This window comes from Pristis pectinata, chromosome 46 (assembly GCF_009764475.1).
Source record: "Pristis pectinata isolate sPriPec2 chromosome 46, sPriPec2.1.pri, whole genome shotgun sequence".
Classification (NCBI taxonomy): domain Eukaryota; kingdom Metazoa; phylum Chordata; class Chondrichthyes; order Rhinopristiformes; family Pristidae; genus Pristis; species Pristis pectinata.
The window spans coordinates 2,666,840-2,684,453 of NC_067449.1; the positions used below are offsets into that span (position 1 = coordinate 2,666,840).

Here is a 17,614-nt window from a genome sequence, read left to right on the forward strand (position 1 = left end):
TTCTGCTTAGCGTGATGAAGGAGATACCTCGATCAGTTTGGCAAGATCATAGACCAACCATCGTTGGTCCAATGCAAGCTGAGTCCCTCTGTTATCTGGTTTACAGAACTGCTGTTCATCATCCTTTACCAGGTATTGGTAACCGCTGAGATCGGACAGCGGTAGCAAGGAATAGATCTGTGAGCGAGCGGGGGAGGAGGGAGGGGTGTGGGAGGGAGAGAGAGGGAGAGAGAGGGGAGGGAGAGAGGAGGGAGGGAGAAGGGGAGGGAGAGGGGAGGGAGGGAGAGGGGAAGGAGGGAGAGGGGATGGAGGGAGAGGGGAGGGAGAGGGGAGAGAGAGGGGAGGGAGAGAGAGGGGACGGGGAGAGGGGAGGGAGAGGGGAGGGAGGGAGAGGAGAGGGAGGGAGAGGGGAGGGAGAGAGGGAGAGGGGAGGGAGAGGGGAGGGAGAGAGAGGGGAGGGGGAGAGGGGAGGGAGAGGGGAGGGAGGGAGAGGAGAGGGAGAGAGAGGGGAGGCAGACAGACGGCAGGGAGAGAGAGAGGAGGGGTGGGGGTGAGAGGGGAGGGAGAGAGAGACGAGAGGGAGAGTGGGGATGGAGAGAGGGGAGGGAGAGGGGAGGGAGGGAGGTGGAGGGAGAGTGGGGAGGGAGAGAGAGGAGGTTGACAGGGGAGGGGGAGAGGGGGAGGGATAGGGAGGGGGAGGGAGAGAGAGGGGAAGGGAGGGAGAGGGGAGGGAGAGGGAGAGGGAGAGAGGGAGGGGGGAAAGAGAGAGAAGGGAGAGAGAGAGTTCGTATGAGAGAGGATTGGTGGAAGGTGACAGAGAGAGCAGAACAAATTGAAAAATTTCATCCGATCAACTCAGTGGGACAGAGATGGGGGAGCGGGAACCCGGGGCTGATTCACCCCCCTCCCTCCCTAACCCAGGGGTCAGTGGGACAGAGATGGGGGAGCGGGACCCCGGGGCTGATTCACCCCCCTCCCTCCCTAACCCAGGGGTCAGTGGGTCAGGGATCGGGGAGGAGGAACCCGGGGCTGATTCACCCCCCTCCCTCCCTAACCCAGGGGTCAGTGGGACAGAGATGGGGGAGCGGGACCCCGGGGCTGATTCACCCCCCTCCCTCCCTAACCCAGGGGTCAGTGGGACAGAGATGGGGGAGCGGGAACTTACACTGTCGGCTGATAGCTCCTTTTCTGGTTTCAGTAGTAGTACACTCTGATCAACAACTCTCAGTCCACACCAGGAGCCGGGATCTGCATGGAGATCGAGACTGATCTGGGTCCCGGGGAGGTCTTCAGAGGTGGAGAAGTGGAGCTGGACCTGGAACAAGTACAGAGGATTGTAGAGGGAGAGAGGAAACGGGGGAGAGGGAGTGAGAGAGAGAGGGAGGTAGGGAGTGATCAGGGAGGGAGGGAGGGAGGGGGAGTGAGGGAGTGATCAGGGAGGGAGGGAGCCATTCTCACCTTGTTGTGAAAGCACTTGCTCACACTGAACTTCACCGTGTCACCGATCATCTCCCCATCTGGCAGGACCGCAAAGACCAGGATCCGGGCGATGGGAGCCAGATCCCAGCTCACCCGCTGCTGAAGGAGCAACGTTCCCTCTGTCCCTGGAGTGAGGCAGAACTCGGTTAGATGCACAGGCTGATCCCACACCGTCTGTCTGTGTCCTCTGCCAGACTCTCTGCATGCACCACTCCCAGACTCTCTCGCCACACCCGTTCCAGACCTGGACCCCATTACCCCCCAGGCCTGGGCCCTGTTCCCCCCCACCAAGACTTGGGCCCTGTGACCCCCTCCAGATCTGGGCCTGTTCCCCCCTCCCCCCAGACCTGTGCCCTGTTCTGCCCCCCACCAGACCTGGGCCCTGTCCCCCCTCCCAGTCCTGGGCCCTGTTACATCCCCCCCAGACCTGAGCCCTGTTACAACCTCCAGCCCTGGGCCCTGCTCCCCTTCCCAGACCTGGACCCTGTCCCCTCCCCCACCCCCACCCCAGACCTGGCCCTGTTCCCCCCAGACATCCAGTCTGTCCCCACCCAGACTTGGCTCCCGTTTCCGTACGACCCCGTGGCTCTGAGAGATCCCTGCAGTCACCAGAGAGACCCCACTCTCTTACCACTTGTACCCCCAACGACGAGGGAGGTCTTCTCAAAACTGTTGATCTTCATCTTCGCCATCACCTGCGGTGGGGAGAGAAGAGAGGGGTTGACCCTTGAGGGTGGGCGTGGTTCCGCGGAGGAGGGTCAGGCAGCATCCGGGGGGGGGGGGGGGGGGCGGAGGTTACAGATTGTGAGGGGGGGGAAGAGGCTGAAGGGTGAGGAGGCGGCACACGTGACAGAGGGTTGAGAGGGGAGGCGAAGGTGGGGAAGTAATTTCTTGCCAGAGGGGTTGGGGTTCAGGGACGGGGCAGCTCCGGTTCCAGATGTACAGGGTGGGTGAGGACACTCCCGAGGTGCTGCTCATGGACCTGGTTCCCCGTGTCTGACCAAAGGATATCCCGGTACTGGGGCAATCCCAAAGGGATTGACCAGGATAATTCCCGGGAGGAGAGAAGTCGTCCCATCACCAGCGGCCGAGGAGGTTGGATCTGTGTTCCGTGGAGTTCGGGAGGGGTGCGATCTGACTGGGATGTATGAGATCCTGGAGGGGGTGAATGTGACGGAGGGAGATGTGTAAATGTTCCCGACGCTGGGAGGGTCTCCATCGAGGGGACAGGGTTACAGGTGGGTCGTTTAAAACCGAGGTGTGTTGGAACGTGGTCCCTCAGAGGGAACGAGGGGGGAATCCCTGGGACTCACTGTGGAGGGAGATGGTGATGGGATCACTGGGAGGGAGATAGATCGGAGGATCAGGGGATCAAGGGGGATGGGGAGCTGGGACGGGGGAGGGAATCAGGTGTGGTCACATTGAGTAGTGGGGTGGGATTGAGGAACCATGCCAAATCCTGTTGTGTGTGAGGCAAGGGAGGGGTGGGAGACGGAGAGACGACGAGGGTGGGCAGTGACAGACCGCATCAACAGGTTGACCGGAGGGCGCACAATCTCACCAGGTGGAACACCTCCAGATCGAGGGGTCCACTGTCGGGCAGACCCTTGATGATATAATCGACGGACAGATTCAGATCCGAGTCGCAAGGTAACTCCCTGTGATGTTTCTGAATGGACAGAAAGCTGCCGGACTTGGAGTAGAAGCATTTGGCGGAGTGTCGGGCCAGATTGTGGCCGGGAATGCGAAACGAGTAGTCAGCGTAATCAGCTTGGAGGTGATAAATGGCCTTTGCAGAGCAAAAAACACAACGTCAACTGACCACAGAGCAAACCTGGCTAATGGGATGGAACACCAGAAAAATTCCAGGGAGCGAGACATGACAACACATCCCAGTGTCCGTCCCCAGAGAGAACGTCGACGTGTCCCAGTGTTCATCCCCGGAGAGAAAGTCAACACATTCCAGTGTCCGTACCCAGAGAGAAAATTACTTCACCTCCCAGACCCCCACCCCCTGGACCGACCCTCACCTCCCAGAACACCACCCCCTGGACCGACCCTCACCTCCCAGAACCCCACCCCCTGGACCGACCCTCACCTCCCAGAACCCCACCCCCTGGACCGACCATCACCTCCCACAACCCCAACAATTGGACCGACCATCACCTCCCAGACCATCACCCCCTGGACATACCCTCACCTCCCAGACCCTCTCCTCCTGGACCAACCCTCAACTCCCAGACCCTCTCCTCCTGGACCGACCTTCAGCTCCCAGACCATCACCCCCTGGACCAACCCTCAGCTCCCAGACCCTCACCCCCTGGACCAACCCTCAGCTCCCAGAACCTCTCCTCCTGGACCAACCCTTAACTACCAGACCCTCTCCTGGACCAGCCCTCAGCTCCCAGACCCTCTCCTCCTGTACCAACCCTCACCTCCCAGACCCTCTCCTCCTGTACCAACCCTCACCTCCCAGACCCTCACCCCCTGGACCAACCCTCAGCTCCCAGACCCTCACCCCATGGACCAACCCTCACCTCCCAGACGCTCTCCTCCTGGACCAACCCTCAGCTCCCAGACCCTCACCCCCTGGACCAACCCTCAGCTCCCAGACCCTCTCCTCCTGGACCAACCACAGCTCCCAGACCCTCACCCCTTGGACCAACCCTCAGCTCCCAGACCCTCTCCTCCTGAACCAACCCTCACCTCCCAGACCCTCTCCTCCTGTACCTACCCTCAACTCCCAGACCCTCTCCTCCTGTACCTACCCTCAGCTCCCAGACCCTCTCCTCCTGTACCTACCATCAGCTCTCAGACCCTCTCCTCCTATACCAACCCTCAGCTCCAGGACCCTCACCCCCTGGACCAACCCTCAGCTCCCAGACCCTCACCCCCTGGACCAACCCTCAGCTCCCAGACCCTCTCCTCCTGGACAAACCCTCACCTCCCAGACCCTCTCCTCCTGTACCTACCCTCAGCTCCCAGACCCTCTCCTCCTGTACCAACCCTCAGCTCCCAGACCCTCACTCCCTGGACCAACCCTCACCTCCCAGACTCTCTCGCCCTGGACCAAGCCTCAGCTCCCAGACCCTCACCCCCTGGACCTACACTTACCTCCCAGACCCTCACCCCATGGACCGACCCTCACCTCTCAGACCCCCAACCCCTGGACCGACCCTCACCTCCCAGACCCCCACGCCCTGGACCGACCCTCACCTCCCAGAACCCCACCCCCTGGACCAACCCTCACCTCCCAGACCCTCACCCCCTGGACCGACCCTCACCTCCCAGACCCTCACCCCCTGGACCAACCCTCACCTCCCAGACCCTCACCCCCTGGACCAACCCTCAGCTCCCAGACCCTCTCCTCCTGTACCAAACCTCAGCTCCCAGACCCTCACCCCCTGGACCAACCCTCAGCTCCCAGACCCTCACCCCCTGGACCAACCCTCAGCTCCGAGACCCTCTCCTCCTGGACCAACCCTCAGCTCCCAGATCCTCACCCCCTGGACCAACCCTCAGCTCCCAGACCCTCTCCTCCTGGACAAACCCTTATCTCCCAGACCCTCTCCTCCTGTACCTACCCTCAGCTCCCAGACCCTCTCATCCTGTACCTAGCCTCAGCTCCCAGACCCTCACCCCCTGGACCAACCCTGAGCTCCCAGACCCTCACCCCCTGGACCTACCTTCAGCTCCCAGACCCTCTCCTCCTGGACCTACCCTCAGCTCCCAGACCCTCACCCCCTGGACCAACCCTCAGCTCCGAGACCCTCTCCTCCTGGACCAACCCTCACCTCCCAGACCCTCACCCCCTGGACCAACCCTCAGCTCCCAGACCCTCTCCTCCTGTACTAATCCTCAGCTCCCAGACCCTCACCCCCTGGACCTACCCTCAGCTCCCAGACCCTCTGCTCCTGGACCAACCCTCAGCTCCCAGACCCTCACCCCCTGGACCAACCCTCAGCTCCCAGACCCTCACCCCCTGGACCTACCTTCAGCTCCCAGACCCTCACCCCCTGGACCAAACCTCAGCTCCCAGACCCTCTCCTCCTGGACGAACCCTCAGCTCCCAGACCCTCACCCCCGGACCAACCCTCATCTCCCAGACCATCTCCTCTTGGACCAACCCTCACCTCCCAGACCCTCTCCTCCTGTACCTACCCTCAGCTACCAGACCCTCACCCCCTGGACTAACCCTCAGCTCCCAGACCCTCACCCCCTGGACCAACCCTCACCTCCCAGACCCTCTCGCCCTGGACCAAGCCTCAGCTCCCAGACCCTCACCCCCTGGACCTACCCTTACCTCCCAGACCCTCACCCCCTGGACCGACCCTCACCTCTCAGAATACCAACCCCTGGACCGACCCTCACCTCCCAGACCCCCACCCCCTGGACCAACCCTCACCTCCCAGACCCTCACCCCCTGGACCGACCCTCACCTCCCAGACCCTCACCCCCTGGACCAACCCTCACCTCCCAGACCAACCCTCACCTCCCAGACCCTCACCCCCTGGACCAACCCTCAGCTCCCAGACCCTCTCCTCCTGTACCAAACCTCAGCTCCCAGACCCTCACCCCCTGGACCAACACTCAGCTCCGAGACCCTCTCCTCCTGGACCAACCCTCAGCTCCCAGACCCTCTCCTCCTGGACAAACCCTTATCTCCCAGACCCTCTCCTTCTGTACCTACCCTCAGCTCCCAGACCCTCTCATCCTGTACCTAGCCTCAGCTCCCAGACCCTCACCCCCTGGACCAACCCTCAGCTCCCAGACCCTCACCCCCTGGACCTACCTTTAGCTCCCAGACCCTCTCCTCCTGGACCTACCCTCAGCTCCCAGACCCTCACCCCCTGGACCAACCCTCAGCTCCGAGACCCTCTCCTCCTGTACCAATCCTCAGCTCCCAGACCCTCACCCCCTGGACCTACCCTCAGCTCCCAGACCCTCTGCTCCTGGACCAACCCTCAGCTCCCAGACCCTCACCCCCTGGACCAACCCTCAGCTCCCAGACCCTCACCCCCTGGACCTACCTTCAGCTCCCAGACCCTCACCCCCTGGACCAACCCTCAGCTCCCAGACGCTCTCCTCCTGGACGAACCCTCAGCTCCCAGACCCTCTCCTCTTGGACCAACCCTCACCTCCCAGACCCTCTCCTCCTGTACCTACCCTCAGCTCCCAGACCCTCACCCCCTGGACTAACCCTCAGCTCCCAGACCCTCACCCCCTGGACTAACCCTCAGCTCCCAGACCCTCACCCCCTGGACCTACCCTCAGCTCCCAGACCCTCACCCCCTGGACCAACCACAGCTCCCAGACCCTCTCCTCCTGGACCAACCCTCACCTCCCAGACCCTCTCCTCCTGTACCAACCCTCAGCTCCCAGACCCTCTCCCCCTGGACCAACCCTCAGCTCCCAGACCCTCACCCCCTGGACTAACCCTCAGCTCCCAGACCCTCTCCTCCTGTACCTACCCTCAGCTCCCAGACCCTCTCCTCCTGTACCAACCCTCAGCTCCCAGACCCTCACCCCCTGGACCAACCCTCAGCTCCCAGACCCTCACCTCCTGGACCAACCCTCAGCTCCCAGACCCTCTCCTCCTGGACCAACCCTCAGCTCCCAGACCATCACCCCCTGGACCAACCCTCAGTTCCCAGACCCTCTCCTCCTGGACCAAGCCTCAGCTCCCAGACCCTCTCCTCCTGTACCAACCCTCACCTCCCAGACCTTCTCCTCCTGTACCAACCCTCACCTCCCAGACCCTCACCCCCTGGACCAACCCTCAGCTCCCAGACCCTCACCCCCTGGACCAACCCTCAGCTCCCAGACCCTCACCCCCTGGACCAACCCTCAGCTCCCACACCCTCTCCTCCTGGACCAACCCTCAGCTCCCACACCCTCTCCTCCTGGACCAACCCTCACCTCCCAGACCCTCTCCTCCTGGACCAACCCTCAGCTCCCAGACCCTCACCCCCTGGACCAACCCTCAGCTCCCACACCCTCTCCTCCTGGACCAACCCTCAGCTCCCAGACCCTCTCCCCCTGGACCTACCCTCAGCTCCCAGACCCTCTCCTCCTGGACCAACCCTCAGCTGCCAGACCCTCTCCTCCTGGACCAACCCTCAGCTCCCAGACCCTCTCCCCCTGGACCTACCCTCAGCTGCCAGACAGTTGCTTTCCCGCCGGACTCACCATGAAGGTCACTTGGCCGTTCTCCCAGGAGCTGGTGTTTAACTGGAACTTTCCTTCTCCGTGCTCATCCACGGTGATAACCTGTGCCCCAGGCTTGGCCGAATGAAACAGATAAACTTTGGCTCTAGGCACAGGCTTCCCAGTTGCGTATTTTATCACCAGCTGTCAATGAAGAAGCGTCAGACTTTGGGAATGAACGGAAACCGGGACTCTGCAAGAACTACACATTCCTTGCAGGGAGTTTAACAAAAACTGTGTCTGGTTCTTTACTTCCTCGGGAGGTTGGGCTTGTCACCGAATACTCGGATAAACTTCTACAGATGTCCCACCGGGAGCGTCCTGACCAGTCGTGTCGTGATCTGGGACGGCGATTTGAACACGCAGGAGCCGCGGAGAGTGGGGGACTCTGCCCCAAAACATCGCGGGGACCTCCCTCCACCATCATCGGGAGTATCTACAGGTGGGGCTGCCTCGAGAAGACAACATCCGTCGTCAAAGATCCCCCCACTGTCTGGCCCGTGCCGCCTTCTCACAGCTCCCGTCAGGCAGGAGGTACAAAAGCCTGAAGTCCCGACACCACCAGGTTCAGGGACAACGACTTCCCTTCAACCATTCTGTTCTTGAACTGACCGGCACAACCCTGATCACTGCGGTTTAGCACCACTCTGACCACTTTGGGCACTTAGTGTTGAAATGCATTTCGCTTTCTTTGTTCTAATCGAGTTCTTTCTTGTAAAAGTAGGGAATAATTTATGTTAAATTTATGTTTTTGTGAATGATGCTTATAACATGCTGTGTGCCAGTGATCCATCTGCAAATAATTTTTTCTTTTCAACTGTGCGCACCTGTACGATTTAATCCCACAGTTACTGCACTGTGTGTGTGTGTGTGTGTGTGTGTATGTGTGTCAGGGAGTTTCACCCTGTGTACGTTACACGGTGTAGGGTTTACACCCACCGTTACTGCACTGTGTGTGTGTCGGGGTGATTCACCCTGTGTACATTACACGGTGTAGGGTTTACACCCACCGTTACTGCACTGTATGTGTGTCGGGGTGATTCACCCTGTGTACATTACACGGTGTAGGGTTTACACCCACCGTTACTGCACTGTGTGTGTTTGTCGGGGTGATTCACCCTGTGTACGTTACACGGTGTAGGGTTTACACCCACCGTTACTGCACTGTGTGTGTGTCGGGGAGTTTCACCCTGTGTACGTTACACGGTGTAGGGTTTACACCCACCGTTACTGCACTGTGTGTGTGTCGGGGAGTTTCACCCTGCGTTCGTTACACGGTGTAGGGTTTACACCCACCGTTACTGCACTGTGTGTGTGTTGGGGAGTTTCACCCTGTGTACATTACACGGTGTAGGGTTTACACCCACCGTTACTGCACTGTGTGTGTGTCGGGGAGTTTCACCCTGCGTTCGTTACACGGTGTAGGGTTTACACCCACCGTTACTGCACTGTGTGTGTGTCGGGGAGTTTCACCCTGTGTACATTACACGGTGTAGGGTTTACACCCACCGTTACTGCACTGTGTGTGTGTTGGGGAGTTTCACCCTGTGTACATTACACGGTGTAGGGTTTACACCCACCGTTACTGCACTGTGTGTGTGTTGGGGAGTTTCACCCTGTGTACATTACACGGTGTAGGGTTTACACCCACTGTTACTGCACTGTGTGTGTGTCGGGGAGTTTCACCCTGTGTACATTACACGGTGTAGGGTTTACACCCACTGTTACTGCACTGTGTGTGTGTCGGGGAGTTTCACACTGTGTACATTACACGGTGTAGGGTTTACACCCACTGTTACTGCACTGTGTGTGTGTGTCGGGGAGTTTCACCCTGTGTTCGTTACACGGTGTAGGGTTTACACCCACTGTTACTGCACTGTGTGTGTGTCGGGGAGTTTCACCCTGCGTTCGTTACACGGTGTAGGGTTTACACCCACTGTTACTGCACTGTGTGTGTGTCGGGGAGTTTCACCCTGCGTTCGTTACACGGTGTAGGGTGTAAACCCTATTATGTTTGGATCAGTTCAGCCGAAGGGCCGTTTCCATTTTCTGTGTCCTGAGCATCGATTTTGTTGCACTTGGATCATTTGTACCTTTCCAGTGTATGGGATCCCCCTCTTGTAGTAATCTTCCATTTCTTCGAACCTGAGGTTTGTGACCTCTGAAGCGATCCGGCAGGTCGCCACAGCTTCCCTCTTGATTCCTGTTGGTGAGTTTGAATACGTTGGCCCGGAGTTGGCACATTGAGCAGAGACAGATCGACTGGGCATTGATTAAACCCGTGGTGTCTGGGTGCTGTGGGGAGTAATGAGGAAACGAGGTACTGTGGGGTGTGAAGGAGGGCGAGAGGGAGGAGAGGGTCTGGAACCGTGGGTGAGGCAGTAAAAGATGTAATGCGTGAGGGGTGGGAGTGTGCAGAGAGAGAGAGAGAAAGAGAGAGTAGGAGAGAGTGACAGAGAGGGAGACAAAGAGAGAGGAGAGACTGAGAGAAAGTGAAAGAGATGGAGAGCATAAAAGGTAAAGAGACAGCAGGTGAAAGAGAGGACGGAGAAAGGTGAGAAAGAGGGAGAAACGGCGAGAGGGTGAGGGGCTGAGGGAGGGGAACTGGAGCGAGGGGAGGTGGTGTGCGAGGGGAGGTAGTGTGCGAGGGGAGGTAGTGTGTGAGGGGCTGAGGGAGGGGAACTGGAGCGAGGGGAGGTAGTGTGAGGGGCTGAGGGAGGGGAGGTAGTGTGCGAGGGGAGGTAGTGTGTGAGGGGCTGAGGGAGGGGAGGTAGTGTGCGAGGGGAGGTAGTGTGTGAGGGGAGGTGGTGTGTGAGGGGCTGAGGAAGGGGAGGTAGTGTGCGAGGGGAGGTAGTGTGCGAGGGGAGGTAGTGTGTGAGGGGAGGTAGTGTGTGAGGGGCTGAGGGAGGCGAGGTAGTGTGTGAGGGGAGGTAGTGTGTGAGGGGCTGAGGGAGGGGAACTGGAGCGAGGGGAGGTAGTGTGTGAGGGGAGGTGGTGTGTGAGGGGCTGAGGGAGGGGAGGTAGTGTGCGAGGGGAGGTAGAGTGTGAGGGGAGGTGGTGTGTGAGGGGCTGAGGGAGGGGAACTGGAGCGAGGGGAGGTAGTGTGTGAGGGGCTGAGGGAGGGGAGGTAGTGTGCGAGGGGAGGTAGAGTGTGAGGGGAGGTGGTGTGTGAGGGGCTGAGGGAGGGGAACTGGAGCGAGGGGAGGTGGTGTGTGAGGGGAGGTGGTGTGTGAGGGGCTGAGGGAGGGGAGGTAGTGTGTGAGGGGAGGTGGTGTGTGAGGGGGCTGAGGGAGGGGAGGTAGTGTGTGAGGGGAGGTGGTGTGTGAGGGGCTGAGGAAGGGGAGGTAGTGTGCGAGGGGAGGTAGTGTGCGAGGGGAGGTAGTGTGTGAGGGGCTGAGGGAGGGGAACTGGAGCGAGGGGAGGTAGTGTGAGGGGCTGAGGGAGGGGAGGTAGTGTGCGAGGGGAGGTAGTGTGTGAGGGGAGGTGGTGTGTGAGGGGCTGAGGGAGGGGAGGTGGTGTGTGAGGGGAGGTAGTGTGTGAGGGGGAGGTGGTGTGTGAGGGGCTGAGGGAGGGGAGGTAGTGTGTGAGGGGCTGAGGGAGGGGAGGTAGTGTGCGAGGGGAGGTAGTGTGTGAGGGGAGGTGGTGTGTGAGGGGCTGAGGGAGGGGAACTGGAGCGAGGGGAGGTAGTGTGTGAGGGGAGGTGGTGTGTGAGGGGCTGAGGGAGGGGAGGTAGTGTGCGAGGGGAGGTAGAGTGTGAGGGGAGGTGGTGTGTGAGGGGCTGAGGGAGGGGAACTGGAGCGAGGGGAGGTAGTGTGTGAGGGGCTGAGGGAGGGGAGGTAGTGTGCGAGGGGAGGTAGTGTGTGAGGGGAGGTGGTGTGTGAGGGGCTGAGGGAGGGGAGGTGGTGTGTGAGGGGAGGTAGTGTGTGAGGGGAGGTGGTGTGTGAGGGGCTGAGGGAGGGGAGGTAGTGTGTGAGGGGAGGTGGTGTGTGAGGGGCTGAGGGAGGGGAGGTAGTGTGTGAGGGGAGGTGGTGTGTGAGGGGCTGAGGGAGGGGAACTGGAGCGAGGGGAGGTAGTGTGTGAGGGGAGGTGGTGTGTGAGGGGCTGAGGGAGGGGAGGTAGTGTGTGAGGGGGAGTAGTGTGCGAGGGGAGGTAGAGTGTGAGGGGAGGTAGTGTGTGAGGGGCTGAGGGAGGGGAGGTAGTGTGCGAGGGGAGGTAGAGTGTGAGGGGAGGTGGTGTGTGAGGGGCTGAGGGAGGGGAACTGGAGCGAGGGGAGGTAGTGTGTGAGGGGCTGAGGGAGGGGAGGTAGTGTGCGAGGGGAGGTAGAGTGTGAGGGGAGGTGGTGTGTGAGGGGCTGAGGGAGGGGAGGTAGTGTGCGAGGGGAGGTAGAGTGTGAGGGGAGGTGGTGTGTGAGGGGCTGAGGGAGGGGAACTGGAGCGAGGGGAGGTAGTGTGTGAGGGGCTGAGGGAGGGGAGGTAGTGTGCGAGGGGAGGTAGAGTGTGAGGGGAGGTGGTGTGTGAGGGGCTGAGGGAGGGGAACTGGAGCGAGGGGAGGTAGTGTGTCCCACTCGCCCCTCACCTGTGCCTTGCTCGTCCAGGACGAAATGAGCCTGAATGGTTCTTTGCCAATTCCTCCGGAGGTGAAATATGGCAGTGGACAAATCTCGGGAGAAGCAGCCGTCAGTATCCGTCTGAGGGTGTGAGAGAGGGCGCATGGTGAGACCGAGGGGCAGGATCTGGGGGAGGGTAACCCCTCTCCTTCACCCCCGACCCCCATCCGGTCCCCAACCCCTTCTCTACCCTTCACCTCAACTCCCTGCCTCACGCTGTTCCTTCCCTCCCTCCCTCCCCCTCCCCGCGTCCCCCGGGCTCGCTCCCTCTCTTTGTGCAAGGGGAAGAGGGGGCGGTGGAGGGAGAGGAGGGAGAGGGAGGGGAGGGGGAGGGAGAGGGGGTGGAGGGAGAGATGAGGGAGAGGGAGGGGAGGGGAGGCGGATTGAGAGGGAGGGGAGGGGCGAGGGAGGTATACGGGGTGGAGGGAGAGGAGGGAGAGGGAGATGGAGGGGAGGGGGAGGGTGGGGGGTGGAGGGAGAGATGAGGGAGAGGGAGGGGAGGGGAGGGGGAGGGAGAGGGGGTGGAGGGAGAGATGAGGGAGACGGGGAGGGGGAGGGAGGGGGTGGAGGGAGAGATGAGGGAGAGGGAGGGGTGGGGAGGGAGAGGGGGTGGAGGGACAGATGAGGGAGAGGGAGGGGAGGGGGAGGGAGAGGAAGGGGAGGGGGAGGGAGAGGGGGTGGAGGGAGAGATGAGGGGGAGGGAGGGGAGGGGAGGGGGAGGGAGAGGGGGTGGAGGGAGAGATGAGGGAGAAGGGGAGGGGGAGGGAGAGGGGGTGGAGGGAGAGATGAGGGAGACGGAGGGGAGGGGGAAGAGGGGGAGGGGAGGGAGGGGGTGAGGAAGGTGAGTGGGGGAGAGGGAGGGGGAGGGCGATAGAGGGGGGAGAGGGAGCAAGAGAGAGGAAGGAGTGAGGGGGTGAGGGACAGAAAGGGGGAGCGAGAAAGATGGAGACGTGCGTTGGTGAGGTCGAGCCTCCCATTCCCAGAGACCCGGCTTCGACCCCGACCTCGGGGGCTGTCTGTGTGGAGTCCGCACGTTCTCCCTGTGACCGCGAGGGCTTCCCCCGGCTGCTCCGGTTCCCTCCCACGTCCCAACGATGGGCTGCATGTGGTCAGGATCGGAGGAGACATCTCCCATGGAACTGTGATCCCCGAGTTGGTCACACCCTCGACACACCACTTTGCCCCAGCTCTCCCGTCGTCCTCTTCCCCTCCTCCCTGAGCTTCACACACCCAGGAGACCAACGTTACCCCACCTCCCGGCACCATCCCCCTCACCCCCAGGACAGAACCCCCCGCCAGAGACCCTGGGATCCCCGGAATCGGCCCCAGTACTCACCTCGCCCTCGACGTGGTGACATAACGTTGAGTCCATGGCAGAGTAATAACGTTTCAGGCAGACAGTCCCATTCACATGACCTCGCATGGGTTTCCCATAGGTGTACCTGGGAGTTGTTCACAGCTCCGGTTAGTGACAGAGAGTCCCCCACCCCACACACACACTCCCAGGGTCAGACACAGAGTGAAGCTCCCTCCACACCGTCCCATCACACACTCCCGGCATCAGACACTGGGTGAGGCTCCCCCCACACCGTCCTGTCACACACTCCCGGAGTCAGACACAGGGTGAGGCTCCCCCTGCACCATCCCGTCACACACTCCCGGCATCAGACACTGGGTGAGGCTCCCTCCACACCGTCCCGTCACACACTCCCGGAGTCAGACACAGGGTGAGGCTCCCCCCGCACCGTCCTGTCACACACTCCCGGAGTCAGACACAGGGTGAGGCTCCCCCCGCACCGTCCCGTCACACACTCCCAGGGTCAGACACAGAGTGAAGCTCCCTCCACACCGTCCCATCACACACGCCCGGCGTCAGACACAGGTTGAGGCTCCCCCCGCACCGTCCCGTCACACACTCCTGGCATCAGACACTGGGTGAGGCTCCCCCCACACCGTCCTGTCACACACGCCCGGAGTCAGACACAGGTTGAGGCTCCCCCCGCACCGTCCCGTCACACACTCCCGGGGTCAGACACAGGGTGAGGCTCCCTCCACACCGTCCCATCACACACGCCCGGAGTCAGACACAGGTTGAGGCTCCCCCCGCACCGTCCTGTCACACACTCCCGGGGTCCGTCACAGGGTGAGGCTCCCTCCGCACCGTCCCGTCACACACTCCCAGGGTCAGACACAGGGTGAGGCTCCCCCCACACCGTCCCGTCACACACTCCCGGGGTCGGACACAGGGTGAGGTTCCCTCAACATCTGAGTCGACTGCACCTGGCACATAGATGGACAAAGACCGACATTTACCTGCCACACACTTTGACATTAATCGTTTTGTCGAGGATTGTGATCGCATTTGGAAGGTGAACCTTCACTTCAAATTTGGGGAGCACTGTAAGACAGAGAGAGATTCTCATTGTCCGCTCGCTCCTGACTTACCCCATCCCATCCTTCCACCTCGTCCCACCAGCCACCCCGCCACCCCCCACCCCCACCATTCCCAATCAGTCCAGGATAGTCCTTCCCTCCCTCCATCACTCACAGCCCTGCCAGTTCCGACCACGCTTCCAATGGCATTTCCCGGTACCCATCCCCGGCTCCTTAGCATGGGCTTCTGCACATGTGAGGTGTTGCAGTTTGGGAGGTCAGATGTAAAGGGACAGGACGCCGTCAACGGCAGGATCCTTAAGAGCAGTGATGTACAGAGGGATCTCGGGGTCCGAGCCCACAGCTCCCCTGAAAGTGGCCGCACAGGTCGACAGGGCGGTGAAGAAGGCGGACGGCGCGCTGGCCTTCATCAGTCGGGGCACCGAGTCCAAGAGTCGGGAAGTCACGTTGCAGCTTTATAAAACTCCGGTCGGGCTGCAGCTGGAGTATTGCGTCCGGTTCTGGTCCCCCCCCCCCCCCCCGTTACAGGGAGGGTGCGGGGGGCTTCGGAGAGGGTGCGGGAGAGGTTCACCGGGACCCTGCCCGGATTAGAGGGCGTGAGCTGTGAGGAGAGGTCGGACAGACTCGGGTTGTTCTCTCCGGAGCGGCGGAGGCCGAGGGGAGAGGTTTATAAGATCACGAGAGGCACAGATAGAGCAGACAGCCGGGATCTTTCTCCCCCCCACCCCAGGGTGGGAATGTCTAATACCAGAGGGCGTGCGTTTAAGGTGAGAGGGGGGAGAGTTCAGAGGAGATGTGCGGGGCAGGTTTTTTACACAGAGAGCGGTGGGGGCCTGGAATGTGCTGCCGGGGGTGGGGGTGGAGGCAGGTACGATCGAGGGGTTTCAGAGGCTGTTAGACAGGCCCGTGGGTGTGCGGGGAATGGAGGGAGGGGGACACTGTGTGGGCAGAAGGGATTGGGTTCAGTGAGGGCTTTAATTACTGGTTTAAATAGTTCAGTACAACATTGTGGGCCGAATGGCCTGTTCCTATGTGGTACTGGTAGGTGTTCTATGTTGTATAACGGGCCAGGTGTTGAGGGGGAGTCATGGAACAGGGGGACTGAGGGGAGGGGGGTCACTCGGGACCGGGGGACTGAGGGGGGTCACTCGGGACTGGGGGAGTGAGGGGAGGATGGGGGGGTCACAGGATCGGAGGAGGAGGGTGGTCACTGGGGACCGGGGGACTGAGGGGGGTCACTCGGGACTGGAGGAGTGAAGAGGGGGTTCACTTGGGACAGCGGGAGCGAAGGGACAATGGGGGGGGGGGTCAGTCGGGATCTGAGGAGGGGGGGGGGTCACTCGGGACCGGGGGACTGAGGGGGGTCACTCGGGACTGGGGGAGTGAGGGGAGGATGGGGGGGTCACAGGATCGGAGGAGGAGGGTGGTCACTGGGGACCGGGGGACTGAGGGGGGTCACTCGGGACTGGAGGAGTGAAGAGGGGGTTCACTTGGGACAGCGGGAGCGAAGGGACAATGGGGGGGGGGTCAGTCGGGATCTGAGGAGGGGGGGGGTCACTCGGGACCGGGGGACTGAGGGGGGTCACTCGGGACTGGGGGAGTGAAGGAGGATGGGGGGGTCACAGGATCGGAGTGAGGGGGGTCACGGGACCAGGGGGTGTGGGGGGGTCACTTGGGACCAGGAGCGTGAGGGGGGGGGTCACTCAGGGCCGGGGGAGTGAGGGGGGTCACGGGACCGGGGGTGAGGGGGGGGTCACTCGGGACCAGGGAGTGAGGTGGGGGGGTCACTTGGGACCAGGAGCGTGAGGGGGAGGGGGGGGTCACGGGGCCGGGGGAGTGAGGGCGGGGTCACTCGCGACTGGGGGTGGGGGGGGGGGTCACTCGGGGCCGGGGGAGTGAGGGCGGGGTCACTCGGGACTGGGGGTGGGGGGGGTCACTCGGGACCGGGGGAGTAGGGGAGTGATGGGGGGGGGGGGTCTCTCATACTCTGGGCCACCCCCCGCCCCCGGAACCTGTGTCTGTGTCCACCGGGCAGGGAGATGTAGGGACCCATGGGAGATGACCACCCCCCCCCCACCCCCCCACGTTTTCTGTCTTGCCCGAGACACCCCGTAGATTTTAAACAGCGTCCAGGGTTACCCCTCGAGAGGGAACCTCCTGTCCTCGTCCGCCCCCTCAGGATCTTGTGCCGTCCCCTCTCCCTCTCCGCAAACTCCGTGGGCAGGGCGGCCCGGGAGTCTCCCTCAGCCCTGCTGGCCAGGCAACCTGCCCATTCCTGGGACCAGTCCCATCAATGGCCTCTGAACTTCTTCCCAACACATTAGAACATAGACCAGAACATGCAACACAGAACATGGAACATCGAACATACAACATAGAACACCTACCAGTAAAACACAGGGACAGGCCCTTCGGCCCACCATGTTCTGCTAAACTAATTAAACCAGTAACTAAACCCCTCACTGAACCCATCCCTTCTGCCCACACAGTGTCGCCCTCCGTCCATTCCCCGCACACCCACGGGCCTGTCTAACAGCCTCTGAAACCCCTCGATCGTACCTGCCTCCACCCCCACCCCTGGCAGCACATTCCAGGCACCCACCGCTCTCTGTGTAAAACACCTGCCCCGCACATCTCCTCTGAACTCTCCCCCCTCTCACCTTAAACGCACGCCCCCTGGTATTAGACATTCCCACCCTGGGGTGGGGGGAGAAAGATCCCGGCCGTCTGCTCTATCTGTGCCTCTCGTGATCTTATAAACCTCTCCCCTCGGCCTCCGCCGCTCCGGAGAGAACAACCCGAGTCTGTCCGACCTCTCCTTGCAGCTCGAATCCGGGCAGGGTCCCGGTGAACCTCTCCCGCACCCTCTCCGAAGCCCCCCGCACCCTCCCTGTAACGGGGGGGGACCAGAACCGGACACAATACTCC

At 61.6% G+C, this 17,614-nt stretch overlaps 1 protein-coding gene across 2 annotated transcripts in view; it reads right to left on the reverse strand.

Moving 5' to 3' along the window:
• LOC127566849 (murinoglobulin-2-like) overlaps window positions 1-17,614 on the reverse strand; it is a 65,896-nt gene that overhangs the window by 36,780 nt on the left and 11,502 nt on the right. For both annotated transcript variants that reach the window (XM_052009338.1, XM_052009337.1), the window contains exons 7-16: window positions 14,606-14,690; window positions 13,629-13,734; window positions 12,262-12,373; window positions 9,780-9,889; window positions 7,669-7,830; window positions 3,041-3,268; window positions 2,111-2,174; window positions 1,459-1,604; window positions 1,166-1,315; window positions 28-177 (exon numbers count right to left, since the gene is read on the reverse strand). In XM_052009338.1, coding sequence (XP_051865298.1) covers window positions 28-177; window positions 1,166-1,315; window positions 1,459-1,604; window positions 2,111-2,174; window positions 3,041-3,268; window positions 7,669-7,830; window positions 9,780-9,889; window positions 12,262-12,373; window positions 13,629-13,734; window positions 14,606-14,690 — 1,313 coding nt within the window. The remainder of the gene's footprint in view (window positions 1-27; window positions 178-1,165; window positions 1,316-1,458; window positions 1,605-2,110; window positions 2,175-3,040; window positions 3,269-7,668; window positions 7,831-9,779; window positions 9,890-12,261; window positions 12,374-13,628; window positions 13,735-14,605; window positions 14,691-17,614) is intronic.